General features: G+C 48.7%; 1 protein-coding gene across 10 annotated transcripts in view; it reads left to right on the top strand.

The window, feature by feature from the left end:
- BRD4 (bromodomain containing 4) overlaps nucleotides 1-21,461 on the top strand; it is a 221,603-nt gene that overhangs the window by 87,539 nt on the left and 112,603 nt on the right. For 9 of the 10 annotated variants that reach the window (XM_075902152.2, XM_075902149.2, XM_089774705.1 and 6 more), the window contains one exon: nucleotides 20,534-20,852. In XM_075902152.2, coding sequence (XP_075758267.1) covers nucleotides 20,568-20,852 — 285 coding nt within the window. In that variant the 5' untranslated portion in view covers nucleotides 20,534-20,567. Of the gene's footprint in view, nucleotides 1-20,533; nucleotides 20,853-21,461 lie in introns of those variants that run through there. The other variant, XM_075902158.2, reaches the window with a different exon arrangement.

Here is a 21,461-nt window from a genome sequence, read left to right as displayed (position 1 = left end):
GTTCTCCTGAGCAGGTATGCTTTTAACACCAGGGTGACCATGGACAAGTTCAGGAAGCTGCTGCCCCAGGATTCGAGACCAGAATTCAAGGTCCTTTCCGAGGAAGGGAAGGTAGTGTCCCGAGCGGCGCTCCAGACGGCCTTGGACTCTGCTGATGCTGCAGCTTGTACAATGGTGATAGGCTTGATTCTTTGATCTGTGACGCTTGATTCTGCACAGGGGAGTCTGGCTTCAGGTGTCTGGCATCCCACCGGAGGTCCTGAACAGCATCCAGAACCTCCCTTTTGAGGGCGGAGGCCTATTCTCAGACCGTATGTACACAAGGCACCAGGGCAATTCTCAAGTCACTGCGTATACACACCCCTACACCCCAGAGGTGCTTCCTTTTTAGAGCCCCACTTTGCCCCTTCCAGCAGGGCAGGTAGACTTCGCTAGACGGAGGGGCCGTTATGGTAATAACATCCACAGAAGTGGCAGATGTCTGTCTTGGTCATCCTCCGAGCAAAGGGAGGGCCCCCTTATCAAGCCACAGGGCCCGAGGCAGAACCTTTGAAGGTGCGATCAAGGACAGCGCCCTAGTCTTGGACAGCAAGCCATTCACCGATCGGCTCTTCCCCCTCTGTCGTGCCTGGTTGCGTTATCGCCATGGATCGTTGGGTTCTTCTTCAAGTGATGTCCCCGTGGGTGCTCCACTACAGGTGTCGGGCTCGTCCCGACGCCGCAATCCGGAAAGTTTTCACCAGCAGCAGGCCCCTCCGGAGGACCGCGCATGCGCAGTGCGCCCCGCGGCATTCACGCCTTTTCTGTGTCGCGCGGTCTGATGCGCCAGTTCCTCCTAACCGTCCACGGCCGCAGACAGACTTGGAACACACTCCCCTTTGAAGAGAAATTGTATTGTTAGTTCATTCATTCCTTCCCAGTTAGCCCCTTCCCTCATAGTTAGTTAATTGTTATATTAGTTAGTTAGTTCGTAGTTTAAAAAAAAAAAAAGTTATTGTTCTCTTGCCGTTACGACCTCTGAGGGCTGTTTCCACCTGCCCCTCAAGTTCTTCTTTTCCCTCAGGGACCTCTGTGCTAAACATGCCCGGTTCCCCCGGCTTTAAGAAATGCGCTTCGTGCACCGACGCCATGCTGGCCTCAGATGGCCGCTCCTGCTGTATCCGCTGCCTGGGAGAGGGCCACATTCCCCAGAAATGCGGTCACTGCTCGAAGTTGACCGCCCAGGCGAGATGGGACAGAGAAATGCGCCTGAAGATGCTACTCTTCAATAAGGCGCTTCAGCCCCAGTCATCAGGAGAACGGGCTGAAGGAGAGGCACGGGACTCATCGGGCTTCCCTCCCAAACGGGTAGCGGACAAGCCAGCCAAAGCCCGTAGTACCTCGGCACCCAGTCCCGCGCGTTTGGTGCGCTCGGCACGTCAGGCCGTCCGTAGTCGGCACAGTCATCTGTGACGCCGAGTCTCCGTGCAGCACCGCAACCAGACACAGTGCGGTCTTCGGCACCGAGACACCCGGCACCGTTGTCCCATGCGGCACCGCAGCACACTTCCAGGGCGGACCTGGCACCGAGAGCCAACACGGCACCAAAGTCCAGGCCGGCATCGAGGTCTAAGCTGGCACTGAAGTCTAAGGAGCCGGCACCGAGAAAGGACTCGTCGGCAGCCCAACTTCCTTCGAGATCTGGGGATGCAGCTTCGCCCCACATACAGAGCATGTCCGCAGTTATCTTGGCGCCGGTACCTGTGGCACCGAGACACCAAAGCTCAGGGGACAAAACGGCACCACCATCTCCACACTGTCTGGAGGAGGCTTCTGACTCTGCCTCAGTTGTTTCGATTCCCATGGTTCCCTCATCCACGGGGGTACCCACTAAGGCGCAAAGGAAGACTCACCATCCCCATACGCCTTCCCCCAGTCCCGACAGGGCGGCTTTTTCCCCTGAGCCATTGCTCTCACCTCGCCAAAGACGACGAGACCACCACTACGGCTATTCTTCCACACTCTCACGATCCCCAGGATCTCCTCCTTGCTCCCGTTACTATCGTCAGAGGAGCGATGCTTCTTACTCTCCGCAATATTCACACCGCGACTCCCATTACCGTGAGTACACCTCGCCCCATCGTGATCGTTCACGCTCCTTCACGAGGCACTCACCAACCTTATCTCCAGAGCGCCGTCAAGTATACTCGCCACGGCCAACAACCCAAGACTCTATCCCGCTGGCTCAACATCCTCCAACATCTACCGGGGATGAGTTAACAGCTTCGGTCCCGCATGGCGACATCAGTCACCCATCGCAGAGCAACAACCTGCAGCTTCCCCAACAGATGTTTCTTCCTCTTCCCCAGATGACGCGGTTTTTAACGATGAACCCGCGCTCGTGGATGATTATAAGCAATTCCATTAACTTTTTAAGCGTGTAGCATATTCGCAAAATCTGCGTACCTCCGAGGCGCCTCAGAAGCAACATGCCCTTCTCAGAAATCTACAATACTCTAATAAGCTGAAACTCGCTCTCCCCTTTGATGCCGTGATCCTTGAGATAGCTAACGACATCTGGCAGACCCCGGCATCTGTGCCTCCTACCAACAAACACACGGACAGGAAGTACTTTATTGAATCCAAAGACGCGGAATTTCTTTTTACGCACCCCACTCCAAATTCCATTGTCGTCGACGCAGCTCAGCAAAGGGCGAAGTCCGCACAATCAAGGAACTCTGCTGCGGACAAGGAATCCAAGCGCCTGGATTTTCTTGGGAGGAAGGTATACTCCTCGGCCACAGCCACATTGAGGATGGCCAATTATTCCGCCCAACTCGCCAATCACGACTTCGATAATTACTCGAAGTTGGTGCCTCTAATTCAACACCTACCAGATTCCAACCGTGACACATTGAAATCTATTGTGCAGGAGGGTTATACAACAGCCCATAATGCACTCCAGATATCGCTGGATATTGCCGACTCGGCCTCCCGCACTACGGGAACATCAGTTGTCGTGCGACGTGCCTCTTGGCTCCACCTTGCTTCGGTACCAAAAGATCTGCAACCCAAGGTGGAGGACCTTCCATTTGATCGGGCTTCATTGTTTGCCCAGAACACTGACCAGGTGTTCCATTCTGGAAAAGTCTCCTGAACTACTCTAAGAACCCTCGGGATGTACACTCCGCCTTTCAGGCGCAGGAGGCCATGGCCATATAACAAACAAAGGCCTTCTTCCTCTTATTCCACCCAACGCTTCAGACCCTACGACCAACAGAAACAAAGGCAGCACCCCCAACGTCGCCGCCAGCAACCTAATAAACAGCAGAGTCACCAACAACCTCGGCAGCAGGTTTGATGCCCTTGTCGAGGGTCTGCGCACCATCCCCCTATTGGAGACTTCGTCGCGAGTAACCAAGCTTTTCCACCGCCGCCTAAACCCTTATTGCCATCGCTGGTTCGCCATCACCACGGACCGTTGGGTCAGGGAGATCGTAACCTCTGGACTCGCCATTCCCTTCTCCACTCTACCTCCCTCCAACCCCTCATCCCCGTCCCTTTTCAGGGACCCCTCTCATGATGTTCTGTTGCTTCAGGAGATCATGCACCTACTTACCATTAGAGCGGTAGAAGAAGTTCCCTCCTAGTTCCGAGGCAGAGGTTTCTGTTCCCGGTACTTCCTCACTGAGAAGAAGTCCGGCAGATGGAGACCAATTCTGGATCTTCGCGGCCTCAATCGCCACCTGCGAAAACAAAAATTCAAAATGGTTACTTTGGGCTTCATCATCCCAGCGCTACACAAAGGGGATTGGTTTGCGTCCCTTGATCTCCACGACACATATTTCCATATTGCAGTCCATCCAGCTCACAGGAGATTTCTACGCTTTACTGTAGGCAGCGATCATTACCAGTATGCGGTGCTCCCCTTCGGCCTCTCCGCAGCCCCAAGAGTGTTCTCAAAGACCCTGGCAGTCGTAGCCGCGTACCTTCGTCGGGCCAGCATTACCATCTTTCCCTATCTCGACGACTGCCTCCTCACGGGCCCTTCCATACAAGAGACCGAGACTGCAGTTACAGTTACAAGAGGTATTTTCGAGACTCTTGGACTAATCATCAATCTCCCAAAATCCTCTCTGGTTCCCACGCAAACCATCAAATTCATCGGATCCAGACTGAACTCTATAACCGCTATGGTGTACCTACCCATGGACAGAGCCGACGCCATCTGAGATCTAGTGAACGTCTTTCTTACTGCTCCGGCAGTCTCGTGCCTTACCTGCCTGAAGCTGTTAGGCCACATGGCTTCTACCACGTACGTCATAGCGCACGCTCGCCTTCATATGCGGTGCCTGCAACATTGGCTTCTTGCAACATACAAACCCGGTATTACCAATGTCCACACACTCACGCCTGTTCCGACCCATGTCAAGGACTCGCTTGCGTGGTGGCTCCATCCTGCCAATACTCTTGCCGGTGTCCCCTTTCATGCTCAACCCCCATCAATCCAGCTTACCACGGATGCGTCCCATGTAGGCTGGGGAGCACATATACTGCAACATCGGGTTCAAGGCTTATGGTCCCACCAGGAATCCCTAATCCATATAAATTTCCTGGAGCTCAGAGCGGTTTTCAACGATTACGGGCTTGCCGCCACTTTGTCCACCAGATCCAGGGAACCACACTACAGGTCCTTATGGACAACATATGCACCGACAAGGCGGAGCCAAATCCAGAACTTTGTGTGCGGAATCAGTACGCCTTTGGAATTGGGCAATTCGCCACAATGTCACGCTCACAGCCTCCTACCTCCCCGGCAGGATCAATACTATTGTGGACGCACTCAGCAGATCCTTCCAATCCCAACACCGAATGGGAACTCCTTGATTATGTAGCCCACAACCTTTTTCAATGGTGGGGCTATCCAGAAATCGACCTCTTTGCCACTCGCGACAACAAGTGTCGCTATTACTGCTCGAGAGTGGGCATAGGCAAGCAATCGAAGGGAGGTGCCTTCCTGCTCAATTGGGGGACATATCTCCTATACGCCTTTCCCCCAATTCCCCTGATATCCCGGGTGATAGGGAAAATACTATCCGATGCAGCGACAGTAATCCCGGTGGCTCCCTTTTGGCCTCGCCAAACCTGGCTGACGCAGCTCATGCAGATGTCAATATCCCGACCTCAACGACTTCCACAGCTGAGCAATCTGCTCTCGCAGCAACGCGGCAATCTCCTCCATCCAAACATCGATCATTTGCACCTGACAGCTTGGCTCCTACCTGGCTCCAAGGCCTAGAGCTGATCTGTTCCCAAGCAGTAAGAGATGTACTGGTACAAAGCAGACGCCAGAGCACTCAGAAATCCTACCTCTATAAGTGGCGTCGCTTCTATGCTTGGTGCCAATCGCAGATCATTGATCCTCCCAAGGCACAAATCCAATGCATCCTAGACTATATGCTTCACTTACAGTCGCAAGGCTTGGCGGTTGCTTCCCTAAGAGTGTATCTGGTAGCGATTTCGGCCTTTCACACTCCAATAGAAGGTTTTTCCGTCTTCTCACACCCACTCACGAAGAGATTCTTTAAGGGTATTTCTAATCTTTACCCATCGCACAGGCCTATCGCAGAACCTTGGGACCTTACCTTTGTACTGGATACTCTTACTCGCCCACCATTTGAACCCCTTGCAACTTGTGATTTGCAAACTCTTACTATCAAAGTTGCCTTCCTCCTTGCGATCACTTCGGCCTGTCAAGTTTCTGAGCTCGCGGCACTCTCTGCCGATCCTCCCTACACAGTCTTCACTCAACACGTCTCCCTGAGATGTCACCTCGTCTTCGTGCCAAAAGTTAATTCATCATTCCACATCAACGAGCCTATGGTTTTTCCTACCTTTTATCCTAAACCACATGCTACACCTGAGGAAGCATGCCTGCATACGTTAGACGTCAGAAGGGCACTGGCATTCTACTTGGACAGAACACGTCCCTTCAGGAAATCCCTGCGATTGCTATTATCAGTGGCGACCCGTTCTAAAGGTCATCAGCTATCATCACAACGTATATCGTCCCATATCGTTAACTGTATCTCTCGCTTTTACACCCTTAGGGGCAGGGCTCTACCCTGTCCACCAGCGGCACACTCGACCAGGAGCATGGCTGCCTCCACAGCATTCCTGAAGAATGTCCCCTTACATGACACATGCCGTGCAGCGACCTGGTCGTCGTAATCCACGTTTGCTCAACACTATGCTCTTGACTGTCTCAGAGCTGCGGATGTAGCAGTCGCTCAGGCAGTCCTTTCATCTGTGCACAAATAATTCCGAAGCACGATCAACTGTCAGGGTGACTGCTTCATACTCACCTGTAGTGGAGCACCCACAGGGACGTCACTCGAAGAAGAAGAAATTGTTATTCACCTTGTGCAGTAACCTCTGTTCTTCGAGATGTGTCCCCCCGTGGGTGCTCCACGACCCGCCCTCCTCCCTGCTTCGGAGCTCTTGTCTTTCTCTTTCTCAGATGCTCCGGCTAGGAGGAACTGGCGCGTCAGACCACGCGACGCAGAAAAGGCGCGAATGCCCCGGGGCACTCTGCGCATGCGCGGTCCTCCGGAGGGGGCTACTGCTGGTGAAAACTTTCTGGATTGCGGCGCCTGGACGAGCCCGACACCTGTAGTGGAGCACCAAGGGGACACACATCTCAAAGAACAGATGTTACTGTACAAGGTGAGTAACAATTTCTTCTGGACATGGTGAGAAGGGATATCTTATTCCCTTTCCATTCCCCTCCCCCATCCCTCTTCAGGGACCCCTCTTATGAGCATCTTCTCAAGTTGGAGGTGTGTAAGCTCCTCGATTTGGGAGCAGTGGAAGAGGTACTGCAGACCTCAGGGGCAGAGGTTTTTATTCCCACTGCTTCTTGGTCCTGAAAGCCAATGGTGGCTTCCGCCTTATCCTGAGCCTAAGGGACTTGAATGCCTTCATTGTGAAGTCGAAATTCAAGATGGTTACCCTTACCTCCATCATCCCTTCCCTAGGAATGCTAGTCTGGTATGCTGCGTCCTCGATCTCAAGGACGCTTACTTTCACATGTCTATCGCTCCCATACACAGGCGCTTCTTGTGGTTGAGTGGGCCGAGATCACAATCAATTCATGGCCCTCCCTTTCGGTCTTTCCACGGCTCCCAGGGTTTTCACAAAGTGTATAGCTTTCCTCAGGAAATGATGGGTTCAAGTCTACCTGTACCTGGACAACTGGGTTGTGAGGGGCTCATCCCAGTCCTAAGTGGCCAACCATATCACCCTAGTAAGGGAAACGTTCCTTGGGCCAGGCCTCATGCTGAACAAGGCAAAGTCCACTGGTTCCCACTCAAGTAGTACAGTTTGGGGGGGCTTTGTTGGATGCGATGAGGCAGGGCCTCCCTGTCCGTGGATCACTTTGTGACCCTGAGGGACGCTATTCTGAGGCTGCAGTCATCCCCCACCACAACAGCCCACGGTTGCATGCGGTTGTTAGGTGCAGGCCGCTATAAGGCCTATGTAGTGAGGGTTCAGAATGAGACTCCTTCAACTCTGACTGCATTGGATCCACAACCTAGCCTTCCAGCATATGGACACAGTGGTGAGTGCCTGTAGATGTGGTGGCCATGACTGGTGGCCATGCGAGGACATGATTCAAGAGGGGATACCGTTTCTCACCCCTTCCCTGTCCATTCAGCTGGTGACTGATGTTCGGACACAGGCTGGGGGGCTCATCTCGGGAGGTTCCAGACACAAGGTTTGTGGGGCCCTGAGGATCTTGCTCTCCACATCAGTGTCAGAAAGTTAAGGGCTCTTCACCTGGCTTGTGGAGTGCTCCTACGGCAGCTCCGAATCAGGTGTTTCGATTCTGACTGACAACTGCTGCAATGTTTTATATAAACAGGTGCTCGCTCCTATCCCCTGTGCAGAGAGGTTCTCCTTCTCGGGGAGTTTTGCATGGCTCATGATATTCTTCCGGTGGCCTCCTATCTCCCGGGTACTCAGAACAAGCTGGTGGACTGCCTCAGCAGGTCCTTCTAGGGACACGAGTGGTCTTTAAGGGTGTATGTGACCTCTCCATTTTCTGCAGGTGGTGGTTTCCCCACCTGGACCTGTTCACCACCCGTGCCAACAGGAAGTGCCTCCAGTTCTGCTCCATGTTTGGTCATGGCCAGGGATCTTTGGGGCGTGCACTGTCAAGTCCCTGGTCTCGGGGCCTGCTGTACGCCTTTCCCGTTGATCCTCAGAGTGATCCTCAGGGTTACGGAATTCTGGGCCTCAGCAATCCTGATAGCTCCAGCCTGGCTGCAACAGTATTGGTTCCCAGACCACCTTGCCCTCTCAATAGAATGGCCCTTGGCCCTCCCCCTGTGACTGGACCTCATCTCACAGGAGTTTGGCAGGTCCTTCCAGCAGAAAGGAAAAAAACAGTTCTCGTAACTCTTGTTTTTCGAGATGTGTTGCTCATGTCCATTCCACCTCCCACCCATCTCCTTTGCGTCAGAGCATTCCGGCAAGAAGGAAGTGAGGAGGTGGAGGGCCAACGGGGATATATATGCACCAATATAGCAGCGCCACTTCAAGGGGGCTCCCCCTCTGGCCCGATGGTACTGCTGAGAGAAAACTCTCCGTCAGGTGCGCACGCACTGAGTGCATGGATTAAGTGAAATGGTCATGAGCTACACATCTTGAAGAACAAGAGTTATGAAGTAACTGTTCTTTATGCATAGGTCACCTAAATATGTAAGGTAGAGCAACAGGTAAGTGTAACCTAACAGTACCCTCTACTGGTCAGTCTAATGCATTGCAGTTACATTGTTTTCTGCACTCAGAACAAAGGTCCCTCTAAAACAGGGGTCAGCAACCTTTCAGAAGCTGCGTGCTGAGATTTCATTTATTCATTTCTATTTATGGATCTGCATGCCATCAATACTTTTTAAAGTCAATAATAGTACTACTTACAGTAGCTTCATTAATAAAGATGCAGATCTTACTGTTTTAGTAACACAGGATTTAAAAAAATCATTAAGATCAGAGTTTTAGATATTTGCAACACTCTAGAAAAATTCTATTAAGATTCTTTTTCTTTCTGTCTTTCTTTCTTTGGGATACACAGGCTTAATTCTTGGCTCCATCCCAGCCTCCTTGAGTGAGTTTAGATAAGCCCCCAAGGGTACATCTACACTAAGGCTGAAGGTGTAAATTACAGCTCAAGGAGACATGCACATACTACCTTTAGCTGAGCTAGTGTGCTGAGGGTAGATCTGCACTGCAGTTAAAAACTCGTTGCTGTAAGGTGTGGAGTGCACACACCTCCTAGTAACACTAAGGGGAGCTGAACATGCACCCAAGTGTCTGAGTGGAACACTGAGCTGGTTGAAATTTTTCAAGTTTTTTTTCTTTTAGGGAGCAGGAAAGGATTCTTTTCTAAAATAGAACTCATCCCAAACTGTCGACATTGTCAAAATGGTTTTTCTTGTGTAAAAAAATCTTGCCTTTTCACTAACTCAAACTTTAGTCTTTTGTAACTAGTTAGCACCAGTTTTTTGGGGGGCTTTTTGTAAAGGAAAAATTCCACTAACTACTTTGAAGGGAGGTGGGCAGAATAGAAAAGATGTAGGACACTTTCAAAAAACAGGAAAAAATAAAAATGGGACCATTTGGCATACTTTGAAATGAAAACAAATTCATAATTTAATATTTAGTTTTTCCCCTTTGTGAAAATAGTTTATATTTCAGCCAGTTCTGGTAATACAGAGAAAAATGATGAGTTATGCTTTTGTTGAAAATTCCCATCAGACCCTTTAGCTTTGTTTTTTAGATCTAGACTCAGATATACAGAGGTATTTGGGTTCCTGAAGAGACAGACACATGCCTAACTTGCTTTTCACTCCAGAAAATCCCAGATGTTTAACTCCCATTAAAAGTCAAAATAAATACAATTCCCATTAGGCACCTATCTGTCTCTTTAGGTGTTTGTAAATCTAAGCCATTAACACCTTCTTATCTTGCTGCTCCATTTCAAGCATAGAGCAGCTTTGTTGAGCAGCTTTGTTTAGCAGTTGCTTGACAACACCCTGCTCTCCTACTATCAGCTGAACTCCCTGCCTTTGCCAGCCTGCTGTGAGGCTCAAGTGGCAGTGCTGGCGTCCTACTGACTGTCCCCCCCCTCTGGTTTGAAAATTGGCTTGCATGCCACTGATGGCAGATAAATTGCCAACCCCTGCTCTAGAACATTTAATGGAAGTCTGGAAAAACAAACTGAATCCAGAGTCTGTCTGTTCTATAGGGTAAGTTTGAAAGATTGTATTAAGATGAACACAGAAGCCAAATAATTGTCCTTTTCCTTCTGAAAGGAAAGTCTAGCACATCTTTAGCAGATTGCAGACAGAACTTAAACCAATGGTGAGCAAGTTGCAGCCCATGAGCAGTATGTGACCCATTGGGGTTCTGTGTGGCTCTCAAGACAACTTGTTCACCATTGTCCATGTGTAGTGTTACCGGATTCCTCTAATTTCCATCTGCATTATATTTTCCTATCAGTATTACTAAAGTGATACAAACAAAGTATGGGCATGTGCAGTGAGCAGTGTTCTGATTGCACACAACATTAATTGTAAGAGCTCCTTCTGTATCCAGTCAAAGTGCCGATACAGTTCATTCGTCGCACCCTACAAATTCTGGGTATGCAAGCGCCGTTAAGCTACCCATTTCAGGAGATAGTCTTGCAGACCACTAAGATAGAGGGCCATTCATGTTGCGCACTCACTACCCTATGTTGTTCATCACTGTCTTGAACAGGTTAGTCCTTTTGTCTGAAGAGTAAATTGTAGTAAAAACACAATCAATGTAAAACTCTCTCCGGGCTGGTTATAAGCCCGCCATGAATGAATATGAAAGACACACAATCTCTCTTCCTTGGAGTAAGCCTTTCCAGACTGGCTACACTTACCATGTGAACAAATCAAAGAAACATAAACTCAGTGGCTTCTGGTTGTAAGAAAGTTTAATTATATTATTCAAGAATTTTTGTTTGGTAAAATCTTAGCTGAACAGCTTGTCAGTTTTCATCCTTTGATATACATGGAGGATAGAAAATGTGTGCTCTGTCCGAGTCCACTCGGTCTCTAGAGAAATGGCAGACATCCAAGAAAATGTGTTTAGTGCAAAAACCTTTAAATGTTTGAGCCAGACTTTGAAAGGAGAAGGAGGTGCTATTTGCTCAGTAACCAAGGATTCAATGCAGCAGGTACTACTTGCTTTGGTAATTGCTGTTACAGTATTTCATGAATGAGTTCAGGATTTAATGAAAACCATGCTTCTCTGTGTAACTTAAATTTGTTGCTTGAAATTGGACCATTTTTTGTCAGCAGAGACTTGTTAGCCTAGAAAAATTGATTATAGGTAACTTCGGTGCTGGAGAAAGACATGGAAAGAAATACCTTATTGTCAGGTATTTTACAATGAACACTTACATTCTTTGAGTAGTGGCCTTGTGGGTGCTCTAACATAGCTGCCTGTGCACCCCTGTGCTCATAATCAGATTTATGGTAACCGTGCCTGATTGGATCACACATGGGCGGTCCTTGCTGTGTACTGTTTCTGCTGGTTATCTGGCACTGTGCAACCAGCTCTCCCTCAGTTCTTTTTCTCTCTGACTCAAGTCAAAGCAGCTAGCATAGGTCTCCCACTAGTATTAGTTGATTAGTTTAAAGTATTCTCTTTATTCTTTTATTCCTGTCATCTCTTCCCCCTTCCGCCCCCAAAAATTCTCATAGGACTGTTTTCCATTCAGTCAGAGTAGTTCTCTCCTTTCCCTTGTCCTCCTTTACAGGGAGAATAGTTCCTGGGGAACCAGACATGCCCCTCAGGGTTCAAACTTTCAATACCAGTTTCAGCCAGATGCTCTGTCTGTGAGATAAGTATACTATAGAATAGGTATGTTAAATATAATTTTTATTTTAGTAAGCATGTAGCTGTAAGAATTTTTATCTGTTACTAAAATGCTCCCAGCCATTGCGCTCCCCGCCCCACTTTTTCTATGTGGGAGGCAACAGCCTGGGGTGGCAGGTGGGAACCAGTTTAAAAATGAGCTCCCCATGCAAACCAGCTCCTGTCTGCTGCCCTTCCCATCGACAGAGGCTGCTCCAGCATCCTCCTTCCTCCCTCCCCCTCTGCACTGATGCATTATCAGATACAGAGGCAGCAAGGGGATGGAGTGCATGTAGTCATTTGGATTAACCAATAAGCCCCAGCTTATTGGCTGATTGTTTAAATGACTCTACACTAACATCCCTACTATAGAAGTGTTTGCACTGCCACAACCACAAAACCTGCATCCAGAAGGAAAGAGACTTTCACCTTAAAGTCCTTCTCATGGAGAAGTCTCTCAGCCTGGCCAGAGATCACTAAAAACAGTAAACTGGCCAGGAAGGGGGCAAAAGAACAGGGTGCGAGGACCCTGCTACAGGAGTTAGTCAAGAAAAGGTGCTCTTCCAGACAGCCAACAGCTGGCCCTCCCACAGCTGAAATCCAGTGATGCCAAGCTCAGATACAAGCAGCAAGGGGAAACTGAGACCTCATCAATATTCCTTCTGTGTGCAGAATAAATTTTATGTTCACTAAAGCATGTGCAGACATGTTTCTATTGATGCACATTCTGCTTGTGGCAGGCGGTCTGCTAATCATTTGGATGGCATTTGAATTTCTCTTGGATGGCTGACTAAGCACTCTGCTTACAGGGAACAATGGACTCCATACCCTGGTACTGATGGAGCTGGTGAAACACTTAGTGGTGGTGCTATGCACTCAGATCACACTTTGTTACTGACAACCAGATTCCTCCTGTGCTGCATGACTGTTTACATAAATGATCCATATGTTGTGTCTACAGCTGTGCCTCTAACTCTGTGTGATCTCATTCATATTTCTTCCTCTCAATGCCTCAATTTCCATGTCAACCCACATACTTTTTCCTACTGTGCTTGAATCTAATAAAGATGAATAAAGTTTCACAAAAGGACTTGTATTGCACAGAAATATTTGTATGACAGACGTGAACCTTACATGCACAGGAGAAAGCCTCTTTCATCTTTTTTAAAAGAAAATAGTGACTTGCCTGACACACAGTTGGTGTACTTGTGGCTCTGTATTTGTATGTATGTGGAGTGGTAGGCATAAAGCCTGACACCAAATGGAATGTGGGGGGACATCACAGTCCTGGAATGCAATTCTGGACCAGCAGCAGAGAATGATCAACCTCCATGATGATTCTCGTGAAGATAAGTTAAATCCCCTAATGTGTACCTTTGGACCTTTAGAATCGCATTCTGTAAAGCCCCTATTTTGGCCTTCATGCAACCCACAAGCTCCTTCAAGTTAATTAGAAGAAGCTTCCCCACAGAATAAGACTCTACCATAGCAGATGCAAAATCTATAGTTACTGCTATTATCAATAGCCATCACAGCACACCTTTCAAGATCCATGTGTCCTACGTGCGGTATCTCTCATCCAGTACGCTTAAGCTGTGTCTAGATCGGCATGATTTTCTGGAAATGCTTTTAACAGAAAAGTTTTCCGTTAAAAGCATTTTCGGAACAGAGCGTCTAGATTGGCACAGACGCTTTTCCGCAAAAGCACTTTTTGTGGTAAAGTGTCTGTGCCAATCTAGATGCGCTTTTGTGCAAAAAAGCCCCGATTTGCAATTTTCGCGATCGTCTTTTTTGTAGAAAACAAATCTGAACTGTCTCCACTGGCCCTTTTGCACGAAAGCTTTGTGCAAAAGGGACTTTTGCCTGAACAGGAGCAGAATAGTATTTCCACAAGAAGCACTGATTTCTTACAGTAGGAAGTCAGGGCTCTTGCAGACATTCAAGCGGCCAGTGTAGACAGCTGGCAAGTTTTTCCAGAAAAGCGGCTGATTTTCTGGAAAAACTGGCCAGTCGAGACACAGCCTTAGGGTACATCTATACAGAGGAAGATTGAAGCTGCCGCTGTTGATCTTCCAGGGTTTGAATTAGTGGTCTAGTTAAGACAGCTGATTTGAAGTGAGAGGGGCACTCTGATCGATGCTGGTAACCCAGCTTTCATGGGGAATAAGGGAAGTCAAGGAAGTGTTCTTCCTCTGACGTCCTGCAGTGTAGACAGCGCCAAAAGCCGAGTGAAGTTACTTTGACTTCAGCTACGCAGTTAATGTAGCTGAAGTTGCGTATTTTAATTCAACTTTGTAGTGTAGATGTAGTGTAGTGCCCTAGTGGGTAAAACAAAACAATTGCTAATCTTTAATGAACACAGATAAAAGAAAATAAAAACACCTGTGGGAGAACTTTTCGCAAAATGGACACTTCATCTTACTGCTTAGTCCTTGTCCTCAAGGGAAATCTGCATAATAGCTCCTAGGCCATTGACTAGTTGATTAAACTAAATTTAACATCCCTAGATTCGGTTTCATGTCTTTTGTAGGATTCTGGTCTCTGCCTGGGCTCTTGGACAGAAGGGAAGAGAGACTGTCAACTTGCATGTACTGTATTGTCGATCCCAACGGTTCAAAACTCATGAATCGGCCAACCTCCACCACTCCCCCCCCCCCCCCCCCCCAAAAAAAGAGAGAAAATGGCTTCTTGAAATCACAGTTAAAATAAAAAGATCCAAGTGTATTTGGTATCTGGTGTTTGAGGTTTTTGGTTGAACTTGGGGCAGGTTTTCTAGCTTTTCTCTATAAACCATGAGACCTAAAGTCTTCCTTAAAGAGAATTCCAGCCTTTTTTCTTCTTCTTCCTCTTTTCTTTTCTGTTATCCACCAACAAACAAGTATGATCTACTAAGTCAGAGCGATTTGCTTTGACAGTGGTGCATGAGGCAGCAGATAGTGAAGTTCCTAGATTTGGCTTAATTCTGATAATGTGGCCAGAGCTTTTCTGGGTGGAAGGGGAGAACACCCCAATTATCAAGAACTTGTGATCAGATCCAGAGTTGGTATCACTGATATTTAGTCAGTTTCACAAAATGAGTTGTTTGTTTCAGAGCTTACACTTATGGATTCTGCACACACCTCCCCTCAGCCTCAGGGATGTGCCAGCAGTGGCCTGAAGCTAGTAGCCAGAATTTACTCTAGCCCTGCTGGTGATGGTGCCCCCCCCCCCCCCCCGGTGGATTTTAAATTGCCCAGGGGTGGCAAGTGTGGGAGGGACATGTGGGTCAGCAGGGGGAGCTACGAGACATGCGGGGGCAATGCACGGAGATCCCCACACACCTCTGGAGAGGGGGGTGCCTGCTTGGCTGCTAGAAGAATTTGAGGACTGGTACTGGCCCAAAGGTAAATTGAGTTTGAGACCCCTGGCTTATAGGCAACACTGGTGTTAACTAGGAATGTGAACATATATCCAAGTAGATAGTTAACTGATAAGCCTGGGCTCATCGGTTAACCTTCATGGTTACATGTCGACCTCCCTTCCCCTGGGGCTGTCTCTGTATTAGAATCTTTTAAACTGGCTCTCGGTGTGTGTATCAGCTCCCACCGAGCTGACTCTATCAGAGGCAGCAGCACGGGCGGACAAGCAGGAGCCCCATCCCACACTGCTTCCTCTCTCAAAAACTGGTTCTCTGTGAGCACTGGGTTCTACCTCCCCTCTGCATGTAAACAAGAGGAACTTGTGAGACAAAAGCATGTCTCTCTTTCATCAACAGAAAGTGTTCTAATAAGATACCTCACCCATCCTGTCATCATTGTCATCCATGGCCTAATGTTTGGATGAGGTTCTTGACTGAGCATAGACAAGTGTCAGCATGGTTAGCTGATCTTTTGTTGGCACATCTTACTATAGCTGGATATTTGGTCTAGCATGAACCTAGAGCAGGGATGAGCAATAATTTTTGCAGGGGAGCCACTTAATGAATTTTGCTATGTGGTGATGGACCGGGTCTCCTCCCCTGGAAAGGACAGGGCCTGGTGTGGAAGAGGTTGGGCTGGAGGCTTTGAATTAAAAACACGGCAAAGGGCTCCCAGCTCCGCCACTACCGCATTGCCTGGCAGCCACCTGGAATTGCTGCAGCTAAACAAAATGCTCGCTGCACTAGCCCCTGTCAGGGGAGCAACGTGAACAGGAGCCATCAGCCATTTCAATAGGATCCTCCTGCCTGGGCCATTGCCTGGAAATTCAGTGGCCTGGGCAGCAGGATATAAATAAAAAGTGGCTAGATGCAGTCTGTGGGCTGGATAAAAGTGTTAGGTGGGCCAGATCTGGCCCAGCCTTGGCCTAGAGATCTTCAGGGAGGAGATGCTTTGTATACCTGTATGTATGTGGTCTCCAACCTTTTTAACCACAAGATCACTTTTTCAATGTAAGTGCAATGTAAGATCCACCTCAAACCCAAATACCCTTGCTCCACTTCCTTCCCACCCTTTCTCTGAGGCCCTGCCCCTGCTCCACCCCTTCTCCAAGGCCTCACCTGCTCATTCGATCCCCCTTTTTCCCCATCCTCATTCACTTTGACCAGGCTGGGGTAGGGGATTCGGGTGCAGGCTCTGGTCTTGGGCCAAGGTGTTTGGAGTGTGGGAGGGGCCCTGGGCTTAGCCTAGGGTGAGGGATTGGGGTCCAGGAGGGGTTTCAGGGTGCAAGATCTAGGAAGGAGTTTGGGTGCAGGGGGACTCACATCTGGGACAGGAGATTGGGTGTAGGAGGAGGTTCAGAGCTGGGACAGCAGTTCAGGAAGCAGGCTCTGGCTGTGCACCATTTAACTGAGACGGTTTCCAGGTGGTGGAGCAGTGGAGTGAAGGCAGGCTTACTCTTGCCCTGGCCCTGCACCACTCCTGAAAGCAGCTGGCATGTGCAGCAATGGCACCATGTGCTGCCCCTCATGTACAGGCACTGAAACCCACAGCTTCTACTGACTATGGTTCCCCATTACTGATCAATGGGAGCTGCAGGAATGGTGTCTGCAGGCAAGGACAGCATGTGGAGAACCCCTGCTTTCCCTCTCTCAGGGACATGCCAGCCACTTACAGGAGCAGCAGTTACAGGCAGTCCCCGACTTACGAGGATCCGACTTATGTCGGATCCGCACTTACGAACGGGGCTTTCTCGCCCCGGAGGTCGAGGTAGCGGATTGCTACCTGCGAGCTCCGGGGCGAGAGAGCCCCGTTCGTAAGCTGCTCCGGTGCCCCTGGTCTGCTAGAGACCGTCTCCAGCAGATCAGGGGCACTGGGCGGGTTCCCGCGCTTCTGAGGCTTTGCCAGAGCAAAGCCTCAGAAGCGCGGGAACCGCCGCTGCTGCCGCTTGAGACCCGGTGCCTGTGGTCTGCTGGGGACTGTCCCCAGCAGACCACAGGCACCGGGCTGAAGCCGCAGCCGGGGGGGGGTCCCGCGCCTCTGAGACTTTGCCAGAGCAAAGCCTCAGAGGCGCGGCACCCCGCTGCCGCTGCTGCTCTGCTCCCCGTGTCCCTGGTCTGCTGGGGGGGGGGGCGGCGCGGATAGTGCGCCCCTCCCCCCCCAGCAGACCAGGCTTTTGTTTTGGACCCTGGAGCAGAGCAGCTGGGGCGCTGTGGATTGGTCCTGCAGCACCCGCTCTGGGCACTACTGGACCAACCCGGCAGCACCCCAGCTGCTCTGCCCCAGGTCCTGATTCAGCCGCTGCTGGTCAGTTTCAGCAGTGGGTGAATCAGGACGCCTGGGGCAGAGCAGCTGGGGTGCTGCTGGGTTGGTCCAGTAGCGCCGAGGAGCGGTGCTACTGGAGCAACCCAGCAGCACCCCAGCTGCTCTGCCCCAGGTGTCCCCAAGTCAGCCGCTGCTGAAACTGACCAGCGCTGACTACAGGAAGCCCGAGGCAGAGTTGCTCTGCCCCAGGTTTCCTGGAATCATCGCTCATCAGTTTCAGCAGCAGCTGACTTGGGGAAGCTTGGGGTTCTTAAGTTGAATCTGTATGTAAGTCAGAACTGGCGGTCAGTTTCAGCAGCGGCTGAGTCTGGACGCCAGTTCCGACTTACATACAGATTCAACTTAAGAACAAACCTACAGTCCCTATCCTGTACGTAACCCGGGGACTGCCTGTACCATAGGGATAATGACTCCAGCCATGACAGGTTAGGCGTTTTAGAACTCACTACTAAAAGAATTAAATTTACGCGTAAGAGAGAAATGAAAATTATGAAATGTACAGACCAGTCAAAACTAAGGATGTTAAAATGCGGTTAATTGACTTCCCAGCTGACCCCCGGGTTCTGGGGAAATGCTTTGGGAGGCTGGGGACAGCTGCCCCTTTGAATCCTGTGGATGCATGGTTTAAAGGGACAGCAGCTGCTGAACAGCTGATCCACGGACAGCAGCTGTTCCTTTGAGCCACACATCTGCACAATTCAAAGGGGCTGCTGCGGAGATCCTGGGGTCTTCCCAGCTGACTCAGGGCTCCCCAGGAAGTGCTGTGGGAGTCCCCAGGGCTCCATGGCTTTGAAATACATTTCAAAGAAGGCACCTGCGTGCAGCCCAGGGTCAGTGGAACTTCCCGCTGGCCCTGGGCTGTACATAGAGTTCCGCATTCCTCCTCTGAAATGTACATTGACTAGTCAACTATTCAAAAGACTATCTGATAAGCAAATGCTTATCGGATAGTCGACAAGTCTTTAACATCCTTAGTCAAAACCCAAAATAACACACTTTGCAAGCAGTAAAAGTAGTAACAAGAAGCCCCCATGTATGTGTTGGGTCAGAAGATGAGAGGGAATGACTGTGTGTGTTTGTGAAAATGACAGACACACACAGTGTGTGAGAGTGACAGATTTGCATTGCCAAGCTCCTTCCACCCCCTTCGCTCTGTGTGGAGATGGGGTACAGGAATAGGAGGAGGAGGGACACTTGGACATCAGCGCCCCCTCGCCGCCCTATCTCCCTCGCACACCATGCACAGAAAGCAAGAGGCTCCCTGGGGGCAGCTCCAAGGCAGAGTAGAGTGCAGGAACAGCCTGACAGTGGAGGGAGGGGCAATTGAAGTGCTGGTGCTTGATAGCTTCCTGGCCAAACCAGTCAGGATCATTTGTCTGAGGCTCGAAAATCTACTGGTAGATTCCGATCTACTGGTTGGTAACCACGGCTGTATGTGCTTGTATACCTGTATGTGGTAACATTACTTTCCAAGGTTTTAGAGAGAAGGAGAGGAGCTCTGGGAAGAGGCCACTGCTTCTATTCCAACTGAGTAAGCACAGAACTGGCTGGGGTATGGCAAAGTTGTTTAAGAGTAGTGCTTTGTCTGACAGGTTCCTTTGGTGTTATATGAAAGCAGTTTTGGCGAATTAGAAAAACTTATATTTTGAGAGACTCATTTTGATGAGATAACAGTGGTGTATAATAGTGTCTGTTATTAATTTCTGTGTATGTCTCAAGTTTGAACTATGTTTCTCAGTGTTATATGTGAATTAGCAAAGAAGATACACGTAGGCAGATTTAAATGATTAGTGCTGAATAGTATGACTGAAACACTTCACAGAAATTGTTAGCTATGACTCATGATTTGCTTAAATTAGAAAAAGTTTGCAATTATATTTAATTTCCATGTTCGCTAATTCCTGTCTAAGATTGATATTTTCAGTATAGCTTATTGAAATATAAAGCTATTTTCATAAGCTAGAATGGGGTTCTCCTGTGGGTTGGGGCCCCATTTTAATGAGGTTGCCAAGGCTTGTGTTGACCCTGGGCCCCAGGAAGTCTAAAGCCAAAGTCCAAACCCCACTGCCCAGGGCTAATGGTACATTTCCCTCCCCCTCCCCCCACCCAGAGTAGAAGTCCTTGGGCCTCATCTTTGGCCACCTCACCCAGGGTATTTTGGGCTTAGTCTTCAGTCCTCCCCTCTTGGGGTCGTGTAGTAATTTTTGTTGTCAGAACATGGTCACAGTACAATGAAGTTGGATAATTGCTGTGCTAGAGCCTTATAAGGAGGGACTTAAGTCTGATAGTTAAGGTTTGTGCTCTTCATAGAAAGTGAAAGGATTTAGGAGGCAAAGGCAATTAAACATTAACGGTGTTGCTGTTAACAATGCCACACTAATTTGGCTTTCATTTATGAGAAACCAAGGAGGAGATGATTTCTGTTTACACTTTAATAAGACTACTCATACTGAGAGATTTTATTTCTTTCTGGGCTTTTTGCGGGGGAGAGGGGGGAACTTGCTCTAAAATGGACAAATACAATAGAAGGTATATCCAATCCTATAAGGAGACAGAAGAAAATGGCTAGGTATATTTGGGAAAAGAGGGGCATTAGTAGACTGAATGACCCAGGACATACTTTTCAGCCTTAGAATCTAGGAATATGACTAGTCATTTGGCTGATACCTGCTACTGAACAAGCTCTTCTGTAACGGTTGCAGGCTATAAGAAGCGTACCCAATAATTCTCAGTAAATTTGAAGTATGCAGTTTATTTAGTGTGCATACTCATCTAGCCATGCACTGTATCTCCTGGTTTGTACTTAAGCAATATTTAGTTAGTAATGAAAACTGTCCCCTTTCAACTGTCCTGCAGTTAATGCTGTTTCATTTGCTTTACAGAGTGCCCAGTGAGGAATGCAATGGGATCAATAGCATGTCTGTGGAGAGTGGTCCTGGGACAAGACTGAGAAATTTACCAGTAATGGGGGATGGACTAGAAACTACACAAATGTCTACAACACAGGCACAGGCCCAACCCCAACAAGGCAATACTGTAGGCACTAACCCCCCACCACCAGAAACTTCCAACCCTAACAAGCCCAAGCGACAGACCAACCAACTGCAGTATCTGCTCAAAGTGGTGCTCAAGACACTATGGAAACATCAGTTTGCGTGGCCTTTTCATCATCCTGTGGATGCTGTCAAGCTAAACCTCCCTGTAAGTACAGATTGAGAAATTGCTGCTGCTTCTCAGATTGCACTTTGTGTCTGTGTAGATATGAAGTCCTTTGTATCTTGAATACTTTCTGCCTTCTGAAATCACTGAATCAGTGGTTTTGGCTGTGGGACGGGGAGGGGGACGCTCAGTGATTCAGCCAGCCTTCAAATTAAAGGGAGGGAGGGATATTTATAATTAAGAATAATACTCCTTTTCATTTACAAACAGAAAATACACTAGGAATAAATATTTTGAATAGTTCAGTATGTTAGGGTACTGCTGCCTCTCCTTTCCCCTAGTCCAGACTAGATAATTAAGTGCTCTCCACTCTTCCCTGCCACTCAGAATACTACATTGTATTCTGTGTAGTTCCTTGCTTGATCCTTGCTATTTTGTATTAGAACAGGCTTTGATAGAAGGAAAAATATGCATGGCCTTAGTGGAGTGCTCATAGAGTTCACAGGCTTCCATCAGCTGTTTTCTTGTACCTCTCAGCGCTGTTTGGTAATATTCAGTTTTATAAGGGAATATTTTAATTGTAAACATAGTTAATTGGCTTACAACCATTGTGAAGCCTCTTTTGTGTCTCCATGGTCATTACTTCACTGT

Source organism: Pelodiscus sinensis, chromosome 31 (assembly GCF_052426305.1).
Source record: "Pelodiscus sinensis isolate ZL-2025 chromosome 31, ASM5242630v1, whole genome shotgun sequence".
NCBI classification, from domain to species: Eukaryota; Metazoa; Chordata; order Testudines; family Trionychidae; genus Pelodiscus; species Pelodiscus sinensis.
This window is presented reverse-complemented; position numbering and strand designations above follow the sequence as displayed.